Source organism: Lagenorhynchus albirostris, chromosome 8, assembly GCF_949774975.1.
Source record: "Lagenorhynchus albirostris chromosome 8, mLagAlb1.1, whole genome shotgun sequence".
Taxonomy (NCBI): Eukaryota; Metazoa; Chordata; class Mammalia; order Artiodactyla; family Delphinidae; genus Lagenorhynchus; species Lagenorhynchus albirostris.
The window spans coordinates 38,194,159-38,219,661 of NC_083102.1; the positions used below are offsets into that span (position 1 = coordinate 38,194,159).

General features: G+C 37.9%; 1 protein-coding gene across 1 annotated transcript in view; it reads left to right on the top strand.

The window, feature by feature from the left end:
* Positions 1–8,927, top strand: part of IMMP2L (inner mitochondrial membrane peptidase subunit 2) — a 909,618-nt gene extending 900,691 nt beyond the window's left edge. The window contains exon 7 of the mRNA XM_060156019.1: positions 8,270–8,927. Coding sequence (XP_060012002.1) covers positions 8,270–8,407 — 138 coding nt within the window. The 3' untranslated portion in view covers positions 8,408–8,927. The remainder of the gene's footprint in view (positions 1–8,269) is intronic.
* The last annotated feature ends 16,576 nt before the right edge of the window (positions 8,928–25,503 follow it).

Genomic DNA, 25,503 nt, shown 5'->3' on the forward strand with positions numbered 1-25,503 from the left:
GTAATATATTTAAAAATTCTTAAGAGGCAGTAAATATAACAATTTTAAGTCTATGTATTTCATGTTTTAAATTCCATACTGTAACTTTAAAAAATTCTTTTGAGACTGGACCAAAGAACTGTATCAAGAACTGTATCACTAGTTTGTGGTCAATCCACGGTGGCACATCATCTGTAAAGCTCTTATTTCACTTAATATTGTTTTCCAGCAAACTATGGATGTTTCTCTTAAGATAAGTTAGGGAATTTCCTTGATGCCCAGATCAGAAAATATAGCATTTCCAGATTTTAGCTTTCCTCTTTAATGAACATTCACTCATTCAACAAATATTTGTTGCTGAAAAGTAATTCCTAATCTTGGATGAAACATTGTCCTTTTCAGAAAACATTTTAATCACATAAACTTGGAAGTTTTATGCTTCACCTGATTTTTCATATTGGTCCTCTTCTGACCCTGGCTCTAGTTCTGAACATCTTTTTAAAAAGGAGTTTGCTCACATTAACAGTCATCTTCTTTCTTCCTTAACTTCTTTTCTGTGTTTTCCCCTCTGTCCTATCTCTAGACTCATGTGCTTATGCTTCTCCTTGCTCAGCAATGACCAGTACAAAGTAACTGGTTTTATTTTTATTATTTTACCACAGTACTCACAGACTGTCCTTGCAAGCTCTTCCTTCAACAGAGGGTGCCCTGAAGCCAAGAATCAGAAGAGTGTTCTGTAGACTGTAGCCCTGTGGAAATGGGTAGAGGGAACCAGAGTAACACACACCTGTGCCCCTGGCACATGAAGCAAAGGCTGGGCCCATGAAGGCTGTGTCTGCCAGATGCCAAAATAACTTCTTAGTGGAGCCAATTCGATCAAAGACAGGTAGTTCACTGTAAATTTAGTCCATGTGGTCCCTTGGCAGCATGTGGACAAAACAAACCAGTTGACTGATAGCACTGATCACTTTCCAGACAGTAATTTTGGTGTTTGCCGGAGAAGGGATTTCTAAAGAGGGAGCAGGAATATATAGGGGGTGTTTATAGTGATCCCTTGGATGCAAAATAAATAAATAAATAATTAGAACTTTGGATCTGAAAAATAAGAATTTGAGCTTTACTAACATTTGGTTTTATAGAGTGTTAATACTAATACATATGTATATATAATTTTAATATACTTTTATATAATTATATATTATATAATTTTATATTTATATATTATATATACAATTTTAAATATATAAATACAAAGGTGAATTCTCAAGTATTTTTGCTAGTGGGGTACACAATCAAAATAGTTTGGTGACAAATATTCTAGATCCTTGATTCCCCATCTTTGGGCAAAAGAGTTATTGTAAGAGGCTCATTAATATATGTAAATGGACCTATTTTCTCATTCAGTAGATACTAAAAATACAATGATCTGCTAAGGGTTTATAATGTTTAATGTGTTTTTGGTGTTGTGTTTTAAAATTTACTGTAAAAGTGAATTCCTCAAGCCTAAAAATACTGTGAATCCATTGGCGGAGACACATCTACACAGGGAACACAAATGAGCAAAGAGAGGGGAGCGTTGAGTCCCAATAAAATATTAGGTTGGTTGGTCAGAGCATTTAAGCTATTGAAAATAATTGTATTCAATACATGCGTAAGCATCTCTCTCTCTCGCTCTTTAATAACAGATTTTTTTCCTTTTTTTTCTCATCCTCTTCCTTGTTCCCCTATTTTGTGTGAATATTGGGACATCTCAGGAGCTGGCTTCCAGCACAGTGTTCCTTTTTATTTATGTCTATTGGTTTACTAGGGCTGTCATAACAAAATACTACAGACTGCATGGCTTAAACAAATTTTCTCACAGTTCTGGAGCCTAGATGTCCAAGATCACTGTGTTGGTGAGTTTGGTTTCTTCCAAGGCCACTCTCATTGGCGTGCAAGTGACTGTCCTTTTGCTGTGTGCCTACATGGTCTTTCACCTGTCTACATGCAACCCTGTTACCTCTTTGTGTGCCTTAATCTCCTCTTCTTACAAGCATACCATCAGATTGGGTTAGGGCCTCCCCTAATGACCTCATTTTATCTTAGTCCCTTCTTTAAAGGCCCTATCTCCAAACACAGTCACATTCTGAGGTACTAGGGGTTAGGGCTTCAGTATATGAATTTGGGGGGAACACAATTCTGCCCATAATGTGCATTTCCTTTTGATAAATCTGCTTGTTTCAGGAAAGTATGTGGGACCTAGGAATATCAAGAAGTATGATTAGGGTGACCATATCTTAATTTGTCCAGGACAGTCTTGGACAAATTATTATCCTGACTTAATTTAAAAAGTGCCCCCATTGACTGTCAGAAGTGTCTCATTTGTATAATAAATTATATGGTGATGATCCTGATATAGATATTCGAGAGCCAGAGGGCATGTATTAAAGCCTCAGCTCAAAAAATGTATTGTTATACCTGAGTTTCCTCAACTATGAAGTAGAGACAATAATAGTACCTGCATCAGGGTTATTGTGAGAATTAAATGAGTCAGTATGTATAAGTAAGTCGTTTGGAACATCACCCTGAAAATAGTGAACACTGTGTGTGACACTGAGTAAGCACAGAGGAAATATGTTTGTCAGAGGTGATTATATTTGTAGGTATGATGGTTACTTTTGTCGGTCAAGTTGGCTGGGCCAAGATGCCTAGATATTTGGTCAAACATCATTCAGCGAGAGTGGTTTTGGATGAGATTTACATTTAGATGGGTGGACTTTGAAAGCAGGTTGGATAAGTCACACCCACATACTGCAGATCTGTCAGTTGAAGGCCTGAAAAGAACAAAAGGCTGACATTCCCCCAACCAGGGAGGAATTTACCAGCAGATTGCCTTTGAACTTGCTTAAACTACAGCTCTTTCCTGAGTCTCTAGCCTACTGGCCCTCTGCATCAGATTTTTGGACTCACCAAGTCTCCATAATTGGGTGAGCTAATTCCTTAAAATAAATCTCTTCCTATATATACACACATCTTATTGGTTCTGTTTCTCTGGAAGACCATGCCTAACACAGTATGTGTGGACACCAAAGCTGTACCTGAAGAGAACTTTTAATTTGTTTAAAGTTTAATATATTTCTGGATTTTTATGCCCTTTTAAATTCACTGTGTTCTTTGCATGTCTATGTACATACCAACCAAAAAAAATAAAGATCCGTGACAAGATAGCTAAGAGAGTGACTAGGCACTCTCTATCTTAATCTCAGTCTTTAAAAAACAGTTATATTTTGCATTCCCATACCATATTTTAAAATGATACTGACATTATCCATCTGTGGGAATTTTCACCATTATTTATAATTATGAAGATGAATCATTTTTTTCAGGAAGTTCAGAGTAGCATCTCTAATAAATGTTTGGAATAAAATTATAATAGGTTTTGGTCAACTGAATGTTGATTTAAAAAAATTGAATCACTCCGTAAAAATTGATCTCCGAAACTAGGAAATCAGGCAAAAATATTGGCAAGAGTTCAGCCAAGTTAAAAGATTGGCAGATCAACCTTATGAAAAAAGTTAAACAACTTGGAAAAGCAAATAAAGGCTTGAGGAACAACTGAGTAGCAGCTATCAAATCTAAAAAGGGTTATTGTGGAGGGGATGGAGACCAGCTGTTCTCTAGCTCAGCTGAGCCCAGACAAGAACAAAAATAGATTAAAAAAACGGCAGCATGACAGACCATTTAGATCTAGGCTTCTGCAGTTAATATGGTTAGAATGGTTACTTAGGAGTTCCAGATATATTCAAGAGAGTTTTTAAAGTTGGTTAGGTTTACCTTTTTTCTTGGTGTGAAGCCAAATGGAAAGTCCAGATCCAGATTTCTAGTGGGGTTAATCAGAATCGCTTGGATGTGGGATAGGGCTTTTGTAAAAGCCACAGGCTCCATCTTTATGAAGTGATAGGAAGTGGTTTCCAGGATATGCTGTTAAGAATAAAGGTACCATGCAAAAGGGAATATATACCGTCAGTATGAGAAAAAAGGGAAATAAGAATGTAATAGATAAAAACTGATAAAAATATGTATTTGGGTTTCTTTTTTGGAAAAAAAAAGGATAAACCAGAAACTGATTAATTTAGTTAGCCTATTAGAGAGGTAAGGTAGCAGATGGGAGTGGAACTTCTGTGTATCTTTTATTTATTATTTCCTATTGCTGCTGTAATAAATCACCACAAGTTTAGTGGCTTAAGACAACGTAAGTTTATTATTTTACAGTTCTGGAGGCCAAAAGTCCAAAATGGGCACTAGGCTAAAATTAAGGTATCAGCGGGGCTGCCTTTATTCTGGAAGCTTTAGGAGATAATTTGTTTCCTTGCCAGCTTTCAGAGCCCACCTGCGTTCCTCAGCTCATGGCCCTGTTCTGCATCAGCATCTTCAAATAGCTCTCTGAATCTGACCCTTCTGCCTAGCTGGTCTACATTTAAGACCTTTGTGATTACATTTGTATCCATGGGATCCTATAGGATAGTCTCCTTATCTTAAGACCAACTGATCAGCAACCTTAAATCCATCTCTAACCTTAATTCCCCTTTTGCCCTGGAACATTACATATTCACACCTTCTGGGGATCAGGATATGCACCTTGGGAGTTTGTGTGGGGACATTATTCTGCATGCCATACCTTTTAAGAATAATTTTACTCTTAAACCATTTAAATATTTATTCAAAAGTTAAGTTGAATCAAAAAGGATAACAAAAGCGAACTCTAAAATTGAATACAAATAGAAACAAATGGGCCTAACTATATATCGAATGGAAATATAACTGTATATTGGGAAGAAAAAAAGACTGAATTCAACTAAGTTTTGAATACAGGACTCTGCCAATACACCCTTAAAATGAGATCTATTTTAAGGACCAAAGTAATTGCAAAGAAATCTCGATTTTTACTCAGGAAGTTTGTTGTTGGTAGTATTTATAGTATAGTGATCTCAAAACTATTTTTTGTGTATTTTAGGATAGTGTAAATGTGTTGTGATGGGGAGACAGAGTGCTCACTCTGGAAGAAGGGAGATAGAAATAGGGAATGCAGGAAGGTAAGAGAGAATCCTGTGGTTGGGGCTTTTTATGTTTATCCCCTGAAATGGCATAGAAGATTGACAGCCCCAGGAGCAATGAGCACATCTAGTACCAGATCTTGATTTCTAAATAGCATTCCTTGATAAAAGAAACCAAGGCTCTTTAAAGAGATGTCTAATTTCAGAGGGAACAGGTATAAAGAACAAGGTAAGCCCACAACACCTAATGGTACCATAAAGTTAGGAAGTGCTCAAAGATTCATGGAGACATATCCAAAAATGAACAAAGGACTCCCACTGGCCCAATGTAGGACATCTGCGTATCCAAAAAAATAAATGATAGTAAGATTTTCAATTTAAAAAGGAATCTTTTATGTTAAAATATAGGCATTTGGGGACTTCCCTGGTGGTTCAGAGGCTAAGACTCCGTGCTCCCAATGCAGCGGGCCTGGGTTTGATCCCTGTTCAGGGACCTAGATCCCACAAGCCACAACTAAAAGATCCTGTGTGCCACAATTAAAAAAAAAACTATATATATGTGTGTGTGTGTGTGTGTATATATATATATATATATATATATAGGCATTTGAGGTTGGAGGGGACAGCACTTCTTAAGAGAAGAAGGGAAGCTAATAAACGTAAAAGAAATAACAAATTTAGAAAGGATAATTGATTATCCTGTTTCAGGCAGGATAATCAATAATTTTAAAATTATTAGATGCTTTAGAAACCAGCTTCCTTCAGAGAGCAGTGAGATGATATGTTGTTGACATACAGGATATTTACATTTCAAAATATCATCCCCCTGATTACTTATTACAAAAAGAAAATGATTGGTTTGCAAGAGAAACCTGGTCAACATCACCTTAATTGAATGATCAAACTTCACATGACATGAGATGAACTGATATTTTGTGCCTCCTGATGTGATAAAATGGTAAGAATATAATATCAACTATATGGTATTCTTGCCAAGAACACTTGACTCTAATTAGGAGGGGGGAAAAAATCGGGCAATTACAGATGTAGAACCTCTACATTAAGCCAAATGGAAACCGAAGCATCATAGTGACAATCATGATGCAACTTGTGATCCTCAGTTGAAAATTAAAAAAATAAAATCGCTCTGAAACACATTTGGACAGTTGAAAACATTTGTATATGGGCTGTACATTAAGTAATATTGTATCAATATTAAATGTCTTGCATATAATGTAATGTGTTCATGTAGGAAAGTGTCTTAGGTGATACACGCTGAAGTATTTGGGGATAAATTCAGCATAATGACAACTTTCAAATGTTTCAGGAAAAAGTATATGTGTCGAAATACATATATGCACATATGAGAGGGGAATGAATGCAGCAAAATGTAAATAACTGGTGAATTTTGGTGAATAGAGCTCTTTTTTATACAACATTTTCAAATTTTCTGTAGGTTTTTTACAGTAACAAGTTGAAGAAAAATTCCTTTATTGGGCCCATGGGCTTCTTGGTACCCTTTGGGCTTATTTTGTTTGTATTTCAAGATGTTGGGAATGTTTTCTTTACTTTTTTTTTAATGTTTCTGGTTATCTATTTGGAAGTGTCTCCCTTGACATCCAGCTCTGAGTCTCTGGGCAGTGTGTTTTTTCAAATGCATATAAATAGAAGAACTTTAATGAAAGCAGTGTCATATGTTAATTACTATGGAGCACCAATTTATAGGAAAAACATTTGAAAATAAAATGGACACATAGTATCTGGTTTACAGATGGCACTCAATATGAGTGTGTTTTGTAAGCTTCTGCATACCATTAAAATACTACCTGATAGCACCAACAAAAGGCACAGATTACCCTTCACAGGTCTGAGGGAGGGCCTGGAAATCTCTGAGTATAGGGCCTTGATCTGCATTTTAAACCGGTTTGCTACACTTTTTTTTTTTTTTTTTTGCTACATTCTTTTGAGCACTGCAGTTCATGTCCCTAGGGAGCCCTGACATGTCTTTAAGGGCTCCCTCCCTCTCAGGACTCAGTCTTATATCCTCCAGGAGAAGTTCCCTTCCCTTGCTTCCTCTTCCATCCTGGTATGTCTTTTACCATCTGCAGTGATTTTCATATAGATTTTCCTCCACTTATGATAGGGTTACATCCTGATAAACCCACTGAAGTTTGAAAATATCTTAAGTAAAAAATGCATTTAATAAACTTAACTTACCAAGCATCATGGCTTCATCTAGCCTACCTTAAACGTACTCAGAACATTTAACATTAGCCTACGGTTGGGCAAAATTAGCTAACACAAAGCCTATTTTATAATAAAGTACTGACTATCTCATGTAAGGTATTGAATACTGTACTGAAAGTGAAAAACAAAATGGTTGTAAGTGTATCAATTGTTTACCCTTGGAATTGTGCAGCTCAAAGACACTGCCCAGCATCACAAGAAAGTATCAGTATCATACCGTATATTGCTAGCCTGGGAGAAGATAAAAATTGGAAGTACGGTTTCTACTGAGTGTGTCTTGCTTTCACACCATCATATTCTACTGAGTGCATCTTGCTTTCACACCATCATAAAGTCAAAAGTCATAAGTCGAACCATCATCAGTAGAAGACCATACACTGGATTTTTCTCCCTTGGTTTCCCGCCTCTCCTCGTGAGCAGCAGATCCAAATTGCTCAGTGTACTTTCGGTGGAGGCACCCTACCCAGCCTCACACCTAACTTCTGCTGCTCATCCAGTATGTGGGACAGGATTTTTTACAACATATAGATATTTTTAAGGTATCTCTGATTTTCCACCAAAAAAAAAAAAAGAAAAAGTCTCTCTGAGATACTGGGAACGCTGGAGGAAATTCTGAGAATGTAAACCAGATTCATGCCTCCAGGGGTTAAGCAACCAGTCTACCGACGATAGAGGTTAAGGGTGCAGCCCCTGAACTTGGACTACTCAGCCTTGAAGCCAGCCTCTGTGGCTTGAGAGCTATGTGACCTCTGGCTAGTGCTTTAACCTCCCTGAACATAGTTTTCTCTTATGCAAAAAGGGGATATCAGTACCTACCTCAAATGGTTGTATTAAAGGAACTTACATATATAAAGCACCTAGAAAAAATGCCACTAAGGGTTTACTCTCTTAATCATCATCGTTATATTTCCATGGAACATCAGACCTGGATCAAATTCTGTTTTCAAGATATTAATGATGATCCTGTATAAAAGAACATCTTTCTCACTTTGTGTCTCTCACGAGTTCAGGTTTCCCTGGGACTCCTGCATGGTCATGCTACTCACATCCTGTGGCCTCCAGAGCGCTGGCAGAAATTGGAATCTGTTCTTCCTCCAGAGCGCTTGCCCATTCAGAGTGAAGAGGACTGCCTGCATGGATCTCCCTGAGCTGCTGCGATGGGGAGGCACCACCACCAACCCCAGGAAGAGGGATGGAGAAGAGGAACACCATAGGGTCAACGCTTCCCCCAAGATGATGCTGTGCAAGAAACATTTCTATCACATTAAGATGATCTGTATTAGTAGAGAAAGAGTTGTAAAATATTAAATAGTATTAAATGTCACCTGATTTTGTGTTAAATTATAATACCCTGTTCAATGCCAAAAAAATGCAGACCTTTGGGAATATGAAAATTTTATTCCCATGTCTCAAAGGGATAAATTTTGGATTTTTTACGCATACATATTCTATTGATAGATTTTGATTTTGGAGCTTACTGCTGGAAGAATATGAAGACTAATATGTGATGGAAGTAAATAACATTACTCAGTTACTCTGAAGATGGAAGATGAAGAAACATTATACACATAGTGTTAGGAATTATAATTGACAGTATCTACAATGCAGTGACTGTCAGGAAGAACAGTAAACTATGATGTAACAATAAAACACTGATTTGCTCAGGTACTGTTTTGGGTGTTTATTATTTGACCTGTAATAATCATCCATTAATAAGGAATACATTCTCTCTTTGGGAAGGAAGGAAGCAATGGGGAATCAATTCTCTCAATATTTTCATATAGCCAAATCTTTCTTGCCCTTTTTTAATCCAGAACTTCTCAGTGATCTCATGCCTATGCACATTGATGAGTAAACCTATTTGTCAATATTCAGATACTGTTTGGTAAAATGTTCTGAGAGAAATGGAAAAATCACTCCAGATCAAGTTTGATTTTTTTCCCCTCCCAATGATTTTTCAGTGCTCATGTCTATAATTCTGAAATCACCTATTGAAAAGTGGAGTAATAGTGGCATAATAGATTTTATAATAGTATAGCTAAGGAGGTAAATTCCCTGCATGCAAGTCTATATGTATGAAGCTTTTCTTTTTTTCCTCCCATTGGTTGGAGGTTTGTGCTTATGGAAACTACATCTCTAGCTCAATCTCCTCTGTGTGCCTCGTCTTATTTTCTTTTGTTTCATCAGCAGATAAGATCCCAGACAAGGATTAGCCATCGTGCAAATGTGGATGCAAACTCATTAGCTGGCAGGAACAGAAAGAGCAACAGCAAAAAACATATGCAAAGTAAGAGTATATGTTACTAATAATAATTCATTAGCATCATAATAGCTAGTTCAACACACATCAATGAGTGCTTATATACTAAGGTTGGTCAAAATTATCATTTTATAAAAAATATCTGCTTAATATCTCTCCGTGGGTCTATATTACCCTTATGAGTTCTTCATTTCCATCTCCCTCTCTTCCCCAACTTGAACTTCACACTTTGGCCTTTAACTGCAGATTACCAAATTCTCATTGCTATTTCAAGGCTTGAAACTTTTTTACTCCTCGGTGAAGTGCATCCCCTGGGATTATATGTAAAATGTTGAGTGCATAAAAGTATTAAACCTTTAGTTACTAGAACACAGGAAAGTTCGGGGACTATGGAAGACAGGATTGGGGGTGATAATGAGGCGGGACAGAGTAGAGAACAAATAAAGGGGTACCTGGATTAGCTGCTACTTACCCTGGTATGGAAGAATTTGGTATTTTAACAGTTCAGCAAATTGGCTATCAGCCTTACTACCTTATTGACTATTTGTGTCTTCCTATTCAAACTATTAATTCAAGATCGTAAATCTTCAGACAGGAGACAAATGCTCCTTCTATTTAATTTTGTATTCTCAGGCCATCTAGCATATCACCAGCAGAGTTAATTCTTGATGCTTGTTGAACAACTCAGCTCATAAGCTACCTCCTCAAAGATGAAACTCCAGGTAGAGTTTATAACTGTGTTCCCTAGTATGTACTTTCATGAGTGCCTCAATCACTGTCACTATTAACCAACCAAGAAAGAGTTCTTAATTGTCAACACTCCCAGGTCCAGCAAGAGGCAACAGACCCAGGAGCCCAGTCTTTCTGTGAAAAAGGCCTATTAGCTTATATTCATAGTTATGACCTGAGGGACAGGATTCTAATTAAACACACATATAAGGGCTGACTGGAATCCTTTCCAGAGACCTCAGAGGGCCGGCACTATCTTTGCACTCTCCCTCTGTCATGTTGCAGAGCACCAGTATCTCTCAGAGAAGAGCCCTATGCATGTCTGGTGCCCTGGTTTTTGTGACTGCCACCCATGGGACACCCTTTGATCACCGGCTCTGGTGACCAGCAGGGCTGGCATTCATGTGTCCCATGGGACTACAATAATTGGAGAGTCACTTCTTGGCTGGCTACCATCCCCAGGGCACTGCACAGTCAGGAGACTGAAACCTGCACCCAGTCTTTCTGTGACAGAGGCCTATTTGCTTGACCTGGAACTTTATTCTGAGGGCAGGGATCTGGTTTAGCACACATCTAGGGGCCTACTGAGTTAAGAACAGCATGGACAGAGGTGGGTGGATGCCATATTTGTGCTCTCCCTCTGCCTCATTCCAGGTTACCAGCATGTCCCGGAAGACAGCTTGTCTGGCACCCTGATTTTTGTAACTGCCACCGAGAAGACTCCTCTAGATTTCCTGGCCCTGGTGGCCAGTGAGATTTATGCTTGTGACCCCACAGGACTACATGTATTTACGTACTTTAAAAGCTGCTGCCTGAGGGCCTGGCTTCCAAACCACTTGAAGCTAGGTACTGACAGATCCTCCCCTCCACTGACAGGTCTTGGCACACCCTCAACTACAAGGAGCCACTAAAAATAAAACAGGCTGCATGAGCAATCACAAAGGATTGACAGACAACCAAAAGCTAAGGCAGAGTAGAACAATAAGTTCCATCTCCTACACAAGGCCACTCCTTTAAGACTGGGAGAGATGGTTGTTTTATTTAGTGCATAGAAACCGACACAGAGAGTCGAGGAAAATGAAGAAATAGGAATATATTCCAAATGAAAGAACAAGATAAAACCTCAGAAAAAGTCAATAATGAAACAGATGAGTGATTTACCTGAAAAAAATTTCAAAATAGTGGTAATAAAGATGGTCACCAAACTTGGGAGAAGAAAGAATGAACCCAGTGAGAACTTCAACAAAGAGATAGAAAATATACAAAAGTGCCAAAGAGAAGTCACAGAGCTGAAGAATATAATAACTGAACTGAAAAATACACTAGAGGGATTTAACAGCAGACTAGATAAAACAAAAGAAAGGATCAATGGAATTGAAGACAGAGTGGTGGAACTCACACAGTAGGAGCAGCAAAAAGAATAAAGAATGAAAAAAAGTAGAGATAGTTGAAGGGGCTTATGGGACAACATCAAGAAGACCAACATTTTCATTATAAGGGTCCCAGAAGGAGAAGAGAGAGGAGAAAACTCATTTGAATAATGCCTGAAAACTTTCCTAACCTGGGGAAGGAAACAGATATCCAGATCGAGAAAACCCAGAAAGTTCCAAAAAAGATGAACTCAAATAGACCCACATCAAGACACATTATAATTAAACTGTCAAAAGTTAAAGACAAGAAGAGAATCCAAGCAGCAAGAGACAAATAACTTATGTTATGCACAAGGCAACCCCCATAAGATCATCAGCAGATTTTTCAGCAGAAACTTTGTAGGCTAGAAGGGAGTGACACAGTATACTCAAAATGCTGAAAGAAAAAAAAAAAGAAACAAAAACAACTTCCAATCAAGAATACTCCACCTGGCAAAGTTGTCGAAGGAGAGGTAAAGAGTTTTCCAGACAAGCAAAAGATAAAGGAGTTCATTGTCACTAAACCAGCCTTACAAGAAAAGTTAAGGAGACTTCTTTAAGCTGAAATGAAATGGTGCTAATTAGTAACAGGAAAACATATGAAAGTATAAATCTCATGGGAGAAGTTAAATATATAGTAAAATTCAGAATAATGTAAAGGTGGTGGCTGAATCACTTATAAAGCTAGTATGAAGGTTAAAAGACAATGGTAATAAAAATAACTATAGCTACAACAATTAGTTAAAGGATACACAAGATAACAAGATGTAAAATGTGACATCAAAACTATAAAACATGGGGGGGAATAAAAATATAAAAAGCTGTAGATTGCATTCAAACTTAACTTGTTTTATGTAAACCTCATGATAACCACAAAGCAAAAACCTAGATACATAAAAGGAAAATAGAAAAGAAACTAAGCACACCACTACAGAAAATCATCAAGTCACAAAGGAAGAGAGCAAGAGAAGAAGAAAGACACAGAGGAACTATGAAACATCCAGAAAACAATTAACAAAATGGGAATAAGTACAAACCTATCAATAATTATTTTAAATGTAAATGTCTTTTGATTGGAGAATTTAGTCCATAGAGTGGCTGAATGGATTAAAAAAAAAAAGACCCATCTATAGGCTTCCTACAAGATACTAACTTGAGACGTAAGACACACTGAAAATTATAAGACATTGATGGGAAAAACTGATGAAGACACAAATAAATGGAAAGATATCCAGTGCTTATGGATTGGAAACATTAATATTGTTAAAATGTCTATACTACCCAAAGCAATCTATAGATTTAATGCAATCCCTATCAAAAGATGCATGGCACTTTTCACAGAACGAGAACAAATAGTCCCAAAATTCATATGGAACCATAAAAGAGCCTGAATTGCCAAAGCAACCTTGAGAAAAAAGAACAAAGCTGGAGGTTTCACACTTCCTGACTTCACACTATACTCAAAACTACAGTCATCAAAATAGTACAATACTGGCACAAAAAGAGACACATAGATCAGTGGAACATAATAGAAATCCCAGAAATAAACCTATTCACTTATGGTCAGTTAATCAATGGAGAAAAGACAGTCTCTTCAATAGGTGGTACTGGAAAAACTGGACAGTTACATGTAAAAAAATGAGATTAGAACATTGCTCCTATCAAACTTTCAATGGCATTTTTCACAGAAATAGATCGAAAAATCCTAAAATTTATAAAGAACCACAAAAGACCCTGAATATTCAAAAGCAATCTTGAGAAAGTACGAAGCTTGAGCCATCATCCTTCTTGACTTCAAACTATATATCAAAGCTATAGTAATCAAAACAGTATGGTACCAGCCTAAAAAAGACACATAGATCAATGGAACAGAATAGACAGCCCAAAAATAAACCCATACATATATGGTCAATTAGTTTATGACTAAAGGAGCTAAGAATATACAATAGTTTCCAGGACAGTTTTTCAATAAATGGTGTTGGGAAAACTGGACAGCCACACACAAAAGAATGAAACTGGACCACCATCTTACACCATACACAAAAGTTGCCTCAACATGGATTAAAAACTTAAATGTAATATCTGAAACCATTAAAAGAAAACATAGGTGGTAAGTTCCTTGACACTGGTCTTGGTGATGATTTTTTGGATTTGACACCAAAAGCAAAGGCAAACAAAGGAAAAATAAACAAGTGGGACTACATCAAACTAAAAGCTCTGCACAGCAAAGGAAACCATCAACAAAAGAGAAAGTCAACCTACCGAATGGGAGAAAATATTTGCAAATCATATATCTGATAAGGGCTTAATATCCAGAATATATTTTTTTAAAAACTCAACAGCAAAAACATCCAATTAAAAAATGGGCAAAGGCTCTGAATAGACATTTTTCCAAAGAAGACATACAGATGAACAACAGGTACAAGCACATATAAAGGGGCTCAACATCACAATCATCAGGGAAATGAAAATCAAAACCACAATGAGATATCACCTACCTCCAGTTAAAATGTCTACCAAAAAGAAAAGAAATAAATGTTGGCAAGGATGCAGAAAAAAGGGAACTCTTATGCACTGTTGGTGGGAATGTAAATTGGTGCAGCCGCTATGGAAAACAATATGTACATTCCTCAGAAAATTACAACTACCATATGATCCAGCAGTTCTGCTTCTGGGTATTTAATCTGAAGGAAACAAAAATACTAACTCAAAAAGATATAGGCACCCCTATTTTTATTGCAGTATTATTACAATAGCCAAGACTTGGATACAACCTAAGTATCCACTAACAGATGGATAGAGAAAATGTGGTATATATATATCCAATGGAATATTATTCAACCATTTTGAAAAAGGAAATCTTGTCATTTATGGCAACATAAACCTTGAGGACATTATACTAAGTGAAATAATTCAGACAGGAAAAGACAAATATTGTATGATTTCACTTATATGTGAAAACCAAAAAAAAGAAAAAAAAGGAAAAAACAAGCTCATAGATTCAGAGAACAGATTGGCAGTTGCCAGAGGTGGGGGCAGGCAGGCAGTGGTGAGGTGTAAAATGGATACAGGGTGTCAAAAGTACAAACTTTCAGTTATAAGTCATGGAGATGTAATGTACAGCATGGTGACTACAGCTAATGATACTGTATGCCATATATAAAAGTTGTTTCAGAGAATAGATCTTAAAAGTTCTTATCACAAGAAAAAAATTATAACTATGTATGGTGGTGGATGTTAACTTATTGTGTTGATCATTTCATAATACATGGAAATACTGAGTCATCATGTTGCATACCTGATACCAATATAATGCTATATGTCAATTATACCTCAATTAAAAAAAATTTGGAGACACCCATTTCTCCAATTTGGGTTTTGATTTCTTATTATCTTTTAAATTCTCTCCTCTCCTGCTAAATTTAAGAAGTGAAAGTGATCCAAACTATAAATTTCTCACCAAGAGCTGCCTTCCTACACTACCAGTTTTCCTTCTTAAACACATGAGAATAAAGCTCTTAAAAACTTATATTTTAAAAGTCAGAAATCTCTCGAGCATCTCTCTTACAACTGACTTCCAATAAACAAAATCCTCAGCAATGTCCTTATTTTGCCACCGTCACTCTTTCCTTCATTCGTATGGCAGAGGCTTTAAGCAGTTCACCAAAATCATTTACCTCTTTTTCCTAGAAATACCACTAAGTTATGTTCTCCAGGTTCCCCTGCAGTTAGTTATGACCATGTTTCTGAGTTCTTGCCAACTGAAATTATGATTAAAAATGATTAATGTATCTGGCGCATAAAACCTTTCATGGGCTCCTCCAGCCTCTTCCCATGTCTTCCGGTGGGAGGCTTATGATTATAAGACCTTAAGGGTAACAGAAGCACATGATGGAAAATGTCTGGGTCCCTGAGTGACTATCTGAAAAAAGGCCAACACAACTGAAACATTTTCCCTGGACTATTAAGTGAGCAAGAAACACATTTCTATTCTGTAAAGTCATTGAGATGTTGAAATCTGTTAACACAACCACGTCTCCCTTAACTAACATAGGTTAATTAATAGAGATTCCTATAGTGAAGGATTCCTAGTATAGCTTAAAGGACTGTCTCTGAGTTAGCTCTTCTTTGAGTCAAGACTATCATGCCTCTCTTTCAAAGGTTAAGGTCTCTATCTCCAAAATTTGATAACAAATTTCATATGCATTTCAGTCTCAAAATCAGCTGATTACTTAATTTTTGATCTTCAAATAGGAAAGACAACATTACGAACCATTCTAGTATATTGACAGTTGGAAAGATTATAGAATGGAAACTTTCACCTAGCAGGGCAAAATGGGAAGGGTATCAAATTCACCCGGGAAAATATATCAAATTCAGGAGGAATGTGTTATGTTAAATAGTTTACACGATGACAGAGATTCAATTTGGGCTTTTACATTAGTTTGATCTTATTGACATTTAAGTTAAAGGTACAGTAAGTTTTTCATTACTTTATATACTTTAAATCACAAGATTAGCAAGTCTTTAATCAGTCCTACTAACAGGGTGGTATCCAATCCTCAGCTGCAAAGAGTCCAGATCCACCCACTAGCGAGATGGGAGTACATACAAAGAACCTGAGGACCCTAGTAAGAGGTTTCATATCCGAACATAGCATCCAAGGGCTGACAAGACGTGAGGTCCCACTGACATTCTCCAATGCAGGCCTCTAGTTCTACTCTTTTCAGTCTTCTCACAAAACATATATCCTCTATTTTGGGTGAAACATTACTTCTTCAAGGAGAATGGGAGCCGTAAGCATACATATTTTCCCCTCAGATCATCCTTTTTGAACCCCATTCCTCCTTTTTGAAAGAACAAAATACTTCTCACCAATTTTCTCATATTGTTGCAGTTTCTGTGGTCTTTATACAGAGCTTTACTCTCTCTGGGCGATGTCATAGATAAAAACGCTGCCCAGACTCAAAACCACAAGCATGTCTCTATCCCTCTCCCAGTATATTTATCTAATTCATCTATTCACCTTCTTCGAAGATTACTTCATACCCTCTCCACTTTTACACCTTCTCCTAATGCTCTCCCTGAACTAATGATTTTGCTTCCAATTTAATGAGAATATATAAGGAATAAGAAGAGGACTTCATCAGTCTGCCATAACCATGTCTAACAGCCTATGTGTACCTGTATCCATGTATTCTGCTTCCTGACTGTCTGATAAACTAATTAAAATGCAGCTTTCCATTTCAGAAAATTGAATCCATGACTAGGAAGATAAATCTGAAAATATATTCAGACTACAGTACAAATTACTTTAAAAATGTATCTATAAGAATTCTCTTTTGTCCACTTTGTATTAGATCCAAGCCCTTCTACCTAGTCAAGGAAATCACTCTTGTAATTGACCCCCCTCTCTATATTACCAATTTTTCCTTTCTCCGCAGCATTCCCATCAGCATATAAATATGCTGTAATTTCTCCCACCTGACAACTCTTTCCCTTCACACATGCCCCCTTGTACTCTACTCACTCTCTTCAATCCCTTCTCCTTTTATAAAACAACTCCTCAAAAGAGTTGTCCACACTCTCTGTCTCTATTTCTTCCTTTCTGATTCCCTTTGAAACCAAATCCATTCAAGCTTTGACCCCTACCACTCAACTAGAACTTTTTGTGTTAAGGTCACCAGAGACCTCCAATATGCCAAAGACAATTCACAGCCTTCATTTAACTTGACCTTTCAACAACATTTGATATTGCTTTCCACTCCCACCCTTATATATTTTATTCACTTGCCTCCTGGGGATTGACTATCTCTTGGTATCCCTATAGTTCACTAACAATTCCTACTCAGTAGCCTTGGTAGGTTCCTTCTCACCTTGTCAACTTCTAACTATTAGCATCCTCTAGGGATCTTTCAACCTCTTCTGTCTATGATCATTCTATTGACAACCCCTGAGCCTTGGAGAGAAAAAGCTTTCTGCCCAGGCTGCTGTGAGCCCTGTAGCCATCTGAGAATCACAACTAGAAAAATACTGCATTGCAAGTATTTTCTCCCATTCCACTGATTACTTTATCATTTTGTTGATTGCTTCCTTTGCTCTGCAGAAACTTTTTTTTTTTTTTTGAGGTACGCGGGCCTCTCACTGCTGTGGCCTCTCCCATTGTGGAGCACAGGCTCCGGACATGCAGGCTCAGAGGCCATGGCTCACGGGCCCAGCCACTCCGCGGCATGTGGGATCTTCCCAGACTGCAGCACGAACCCACGTCCCCTGCATCAGCAGGCGGACTCTTAACCACTGCACCACCAGGGAAGCCCCAGAAACTTTTTAGTTTGATGTAGTCCTACATGTTTTTAGCTTAATTATGGTAATCATTTCACAATGTATATCAAATCATCACATTGTGCACCTTAAATATATACAATTTTTATTTGTCAATCATACCTTAATGAAGCTGGAAATAAATGAAGAGGAAAATACAGTTTTCACTTTTCAGAGGAAAATACAGTTTTCACTTTTCAAAACTAGATATGAGTATCAAAATCACCTAGAAGGGCTTCCCTGGTGGTGCAGTGGTTAAGAGTCCACCTGCTGATGCAGGGGACGTGGGTTCGTGCCACGGTCTGGGAAGATCCCACATGCTGCGGAGCGGCTGGGCCCGTGAGCCATGGCCACTGAGCCTGCACATCCAAAATCACCTGGAAAAATCTTCTCAAATCTTATATCCAGAGAAAAGATCACTCCAAAATATTCATTGAGTGAAGAAACCTGAATTTCCTATTATATTTTTTATTTTAATTAAATGTAAAGCACCAAGCACCACTTATTTCTTTAGTGAGGTATCTTTTTTGTAGAATAGAAAAATGAGACTAATTCTACACCCACTCCCACAACCATCAATATAATGACAATGGTGATAGACATATTCTGGCTATGTAGGAGGATGTAATTATTTTTAGGAAATATATGTGGAAATATATCAGGTTAAAGTATTCTACAAAAATGTTTAAATTCTTGAATATAAATGAGGGGCATATACGGACCCATTGCATTGTTCTTCCAATTTTTCTACAGGTTTGAAAGTTTTCAACATTTTAAAAATGAGAGAAGAAAAGGCTGAGTCAAGACGGCATACTAGGAGGACGTGGAATTTGCGTCTCCTCACAACAATGGCACCTACCAGGCACCGGTGGGGGACCATGGACACCTAAGGGGACAGGAGGAACCCCAGCGATGGGGTAGGACGAGGGGCATGGGGGAAGTGAAGGGGGAGGAGAAGTGGAGGTGGGATGGGACTGGCATCCCTGAGGGGCAGCTGGGGGAAGGGAAGGGACCCCACGCCCGAAGGGGGAAATTGGGGAGCCATTGGGAGGGCAGAGGATCAAAAGGGAGCATGGCCAGGTTTCTCCTGCCCATTTGGACTCCCAGGAACCTGTAGAGATCCCAGGCCTGATCCTCTGACCATCTAGGCCCCCTCCACCCACTCGGGTCCTGAGGGAGTGGGAGGGATGGAAGGGGGAGCAAAAGTAAAGGCTGGACCTCTGGGACCAGGACCCCTGAGGAATGACTGCAGAAGGGAAGGAGTTCCCACACTCAGAGGGACCCACCCATGGTTAGGGGTCCAGCGGCGATGGGGAAGGCCCTGGGGGATACAGTGGGGGAGGGGTGCAAAGGAACAGAAGGGAACAGGGCCAGTGCTTTCCCTGCCCACTTAGGCACAGGGAAGCCTGTTGGGCTCCCAGGCCTAATCCTCTGCCCTCGGAGCCTCCCTTCTGCAGCTTAGAGCCCAAGCACCTCCCCTACATCCCCACCCAGGGCCCTACCTTTACATTCGGAGACTCCCTCCAATGCACTGGGCCTAAACCCCACCCACACACCGTCACTCATGGTCCTACCTCCAAACTCTGGAACCCCACACTCCAGAGGCCCTCCTTTCCATGTGCTGCCTCTCCCATTCTCTGCAGGTCCTAAGAAAAGGCCCCGCACCACGCTCAAATGTCACCACCCCACCCGCCTAGGTCCCACACCACCATAAACCCCACCCCTGCCTAAGTTCCACCCCCACCTAAATTCCAGCCCCATAGCCAAGGTTTTTTTTTTTTTCTTTTTCTTTTTCCTCTTGCAGATTGGGGTTCTGTTTTACCTTCTTGATTCATTGTTGTTGATACTTTTATATTTTTATTTTTCCTAATTAATCTTTAATTTTTCTAATTTTATTTTATTCTTTATACTTTGTTAGTGATCTCTCCTTTTGGCTTGTTCCCTCTTTCCTTTTTTTTTTTCCTTTTTCAGTTGTGGTTTTATTTTACTTTGTTGCACTTTTTCCAATTACAGTTTTATTTTTCCTAATATATTTTTTATCTTTCCAATTTTATTTTGTTTTTTATTCTTCAATATTTTACTGCTCCATGTTATTTTCTTTCCTCCTTTTTTTTTTTTTTAACCACAAAACGAAGCTTGCAGGACCTTGGTTCCCAGCAGGGAGGTAGGGCCCAAGCTCCTGTGGTGGGAGCTCCAAGTCCAAACTGCTGGGCTAACAGAGAACCTCAGACACCAGGGAATGTCAGCTGGAGTGAGGGCCCCCAGAAGTCCTCATCTCAGCACCAAGACCCAGCTGTATCCAACTGCCTGCAAATGTCACGGCTGGACCTCTCAGGCCAAACAACGAGTAAGACAGGAATCCAGCACCACCCATTAAAAAAAAAAAAAAAAAGAAACGACAAAAAACTACATTACAATTGAAGGAGAAAGGTAAAAACCTACAATACCAAATAAATGAAGACAAAATAGGCAATATACCTGAAAAAGAATTCAGAGTAATTCAGTAAAGATGATCCAAAATCTTGGAAACAGAATGGAGAAAATACAGGAAACGTTTAACAAGAATCTAGAAGAATTAAAGAGCAAACAAACAGTGATGAACAACACAATTACTGAAATTAAAAAGACTCTAGAAGGAATCAATAGCAGAATAACTGAGGCAGAAGAACAGATAAGTGACCTGGAAGATAAAATCGTGGAAATAACTACCACAGAGCAGAATAAAGAAAAAAGAATGAAAAGAATTAAGGACAGTCTCAGATACCACTGGGACTACATTAAACACACCAACATTCAAATTATAGGGGCCCCAGAAGAAGAAGAGAAAAAGAAAGGGTCTGAGAAAATATTTGAAGACATTATAGTTGAAAACTTCCCTAACATGGGAAAGGATATAGTCAATCCACTCCAGGAAGCACAGAGAGTACCATAAAGGATAAACCCAAAGAGGAACACACTGAGACACATATTAATCAAACTATGAAAATTAAATACAAAGAAAAAATATTAAAAGTAGCAAGGGAAGAGCAACAAATAACATATAAGGAAATCCCCATGAGGTGAACAGCTGATTTCTCAGCAGAAATTCTGCAAGCCAGAAGGGAGTAGCAGAACATATAAAAAGTGATGAAAGGGAAAACCCTACAAAAAAGATTACCCTACCCAGCAAGGGTCTCATTCAGATTTGATGGAGAAATTAAAACCTTTACAGATAAGCAAAACTTAAGAGAATTCAGCACTATCAAACCAGCTTTACAGCAAATGCTAAACGAACTTCTCTAGGCAGGAAACACAAGAGAAGGAAAAGACCTACAAAAATAAACCCAGAACAATTAAGAAAATGGTAATAGGAACATACATATCAATAATGACCTTAAATGTAAATGGATTAAATGTTCAAAACAAAAGACACAGACTGGCTGAATGGAGACAAAAACAAGACCCATCTATAGGCTGTCTACAAGAGACCCACTTCAGACCTAGGGACACATACAGACTGAAAGTGAGGGGATGGATAAAGATATTCCATGCAAATGGAAATCAAAACAAAGCTGGAGTAGCAATTCTCATATCAGACAAAATAGACTTTAAAATAAAGACTATTATGAAAGACAAAGGACAGTATATAATGATCTAGAGATCAATCCAAGAATAAGATATAACAATTATAAATATTTATGTACCCAACGTAGGAGCACTGCAATACATAAGGCAAATGCTAACATCCATAAAAGGGGAAATCAAAAGCAAATACAATAATAAGAGTAGCAGAATTTAACACCCATTTTCACCAATAGACAGATCATCCAAAATGAAAATAAGGAAACACAAGCTTTAAATGACACATTAAACAGGATAGACTTAATTGATATTTATAGGACATTCCATCCATAAACAACAGAATACACATTCTAGTCAAGTGCTCATGGAACATTCTCCAGGATAGATCATATCTTGGGTCACAATTCAAGCCTTGGTAAATTTAATAAAACTGAAATCATATGAGGTAACTTTTCCAACTACAATGCTATGAGACTAGATATCAATTACAGGAAAAAAACTGTAAAAAATACAAACAAATGGGGGCTAAACAGTACATTACTAAATAACTGAAGAAATCAAAGAGATCACTGAAGAAATCAAAGAGATCACTGAAGAAATCAAAGAGGAAATCAAAAAATACCTAGAAACAAATGACAATGAAAACACCAGGACCCAAAACCTATGGGATGCAGCAAAAGCAGTTTTAAGAGGGAAGTTTATAGCAACACAGTCCTACCTTTAGAAACAAGAAACATCTCAAAAAAACAACCTAACCTTACACCTAAAGCAATTAGAGAAAGAACAAAAACCCCCAAAGTTAGCAGAAGGAAAGAAATCATAAAGATCAGATCAGAAATAAATGAAATGAAGGAAACAATAGCAAAGATCAATAAAACTAAAAGCTGGTTCTTTCAGAAGATAAACAAAATTGATAAACCATTAGCCAGACTCATCAAGAAAAAAGGGAGAAGAGTCAAATCAACAGAATTAGAAATGAGAAAGGAGAAGTAACAACTGACACTGCAGAAATACAAAGGATCATGAGAGATTACTACAAGCGTCCGTATGCCAATATAATGGACAACCTGGAAGAAATGGACAAATTCTTAGAAATACACAACCTTCCAAGACTGAAGCAGGAAGAAATAGAAAATATGAACAGACCAATCACAAGCACTGAAATTGAAACTGTGATTAAAAATCTTCCAACAAACAAAAGCTCAGGATCAGACGGCTTCACAGGCAAATTCTATCAAACATTTATAGAAGAGCTAACATGTATCCTTCTCAAACTCTTCCAAAATATAGCAGAGGGAGGAACACTCCACAACTCATTCTGCTAGGCCACCATCACTCTGATACCAAAACCAGAGAAAGAGGTAACAAAGAAAGGAAACTACAGGCCAATATCAATGATGAACATAGATGCAAAAATCCTCAACAAAATACTAGTAAACAGAATCCAACAGCACATTAAAAGGATCATACACTATGATCAAGTGGGGTTTATCCCAGGAATGCAAGGATTCTTCAGTATATGCAAATCAATCAACTTGATACACCATATTAACAAATTGAAGGAGAAAAACCATAGGTTCATCTCATAGGTGCAGAGAAAGCTTTTGACAAAATTCAACACCTATTTATGATAATAACCCTCCAGAAAGTAGGCATAGAGGGAACTTTCCTCAACATAATAAAGGCCATATAAGATAAACCCATAGCCAGCATCATCCTTAATGGTGAAAAACTGAAACCATTTCCACTAAGATCTGAAACAAGACAAGGTTGCCCACTCTCACCACTACTATTCAACATTGTTTTGGAAGTTTTAGCCACTACTATTCAACATTGTTTTGGAAGTTTTAGCCACAGCAATCAGAAGAAAAAGAAATAAAAGGAATTCACATTGGAAAAGAAGAAGTAAAGCTGTCACTGTTTGCAGATGACATGATACTATACATAGGGAATCCTAAAGAAGCTACCAGAAAACTACTAGAGCTAATCAATGAATCTGGTAAAGTAGCAGGATACAAAATTAATGCACAGAAATCTCTGGCATTCCTATACACTAATGATTAAAAATCTGGAAGAGAAATTAAGAAAACACTCTCATTTACCATTGCAACAAAAAGAATGAAATATCCAGGAATAAACCTACCTAAGGAGACAAAAGACCTGTATGCAGAAAATTATAAGACACTCAAGAAAAAAATTAAAGATGATACAAATAGATGGAGAGATATACCATGTTCTTGGATTGGAAGAATCAACATTGTGAAAATGACTCTACTACCCAAAGCAATCTACAGATTCAACGCAATCCCTATCAAACTACCACTGGCATTTTCCACAGAACTAGAACAAAAAATTTCACAATTTGTATGGAAACACAAAAGACCCTGAAAAGCCAAAGCAATCTTGAAGAAGAAAAACGGAGCTGGAGGAATCAGGCTCCCTGAATTGAGACTATACTACAAAGCTACAGTAATCAAGACAGTATGGTACTGGCACAGAAACAGAAATATAGATCAGTGGAACAGGATAGAAAGCTCAGAGATAAACCCACGCACAAACGGTCACCTTGTCTTTGACAAAGGATTCAAGAATATACAATGGAGAAAAGATAGCCTCTTCAATAAGTGGTGCTGGGAAAACTGGACAGCTACATGTAAAAGAATGAAATTAGAACACTCCCTAACACCATACACAAAAATAAACTCAAACTGGATTAAAGACCTAAATGTAAGGCCAGACACCATCTAACTGTTAGAGGAAAACATAGGCAGAACACTCTCTGACAAAGATCACAGCAAGATGCTTTTTGACCCAGGTCCTAGAGAAATGGAAATAAAACCAAAAATAAACAAATGGGACCTAATGAAACTTAGAAGCTTTTGCACAGCAAAGGAAACCATAAACAAGAAAAAAAGACAACCTTCAGAATTGGAGAAAATATTTGCAAATGAAACAACTGACAAAGGATTAATCTCCAAAATTTACAAGCAGCTTATGCAGCTCAACATTAAAAAAACAAACAACCCAATCCAAAAATGGGCAGAAGACCTAAATAGACATTTCTCCAAAGAAGATATACAGATTGCCAACAAACACATGAAAGAATGCTCAACATCATTAATCATTAGAGAAATGCAAATCAAAACTACAATGAGACATCATCTGACACCAGTCAGAATGGCCATCATCAAAAAATCTACAAACAATAAATGCTGGAGAGGGTGTGGAGAAAAGGGAACCCTCTTACACTGTTGGTGGGAATGTAAATTGATACAGCCACTATGGAGAAAAGTATGGAGGTTCCTTAAAAAACTAAAAATAGAACTACCTTATGACCCAGCCATCCCACTACTGGGCATATACCCTGAGAAAACCATAATTCAAAAAGGGTCATGTACCTAAATGTTCATTGCAGCTCTATTTACAATAGCCAGGACATGGAAGCAAGCCTAGTGTCCATCATCAGGTGAATTGATAAAGAAGATGTGGCACATATATACAATGGAGTATTACTCAGCCAGGAAAAGGAACAAAACTGAGGTTTTTGTAGTGAGGTGGACGGACCTAGATACTGTCACAGAGTGAAGTGAGTCATAAAGAGGAAAACAAATACTGTATGCTAACACATATATATGGAATCTGAAAAAAAAATGGTCTTGAAGATCCTAGGGGCAAGTCGGGAATAAAGATGCAGACCTACTAGAGAATGGTCTTGAGGATACGGGGAGGGGGAAGGATAAGCTGGGGCAAATTGAGAGAGTGGCATGGACATATATATACACTACCAAACGTAAAATAGATAGCTAGTGGGAAGCAGCCGCATAGCACAGGGAGATCAGCTCCCTGCTTTGTGACCACCCACCTAGAGGGGTGGCATAGGGAGGGTGGGAGGGAGAGATGTGCAAGAGGTAAGAGATATGGGGACATATGTATAACTGATTCACTTTGTTATAAAGCAGAAACT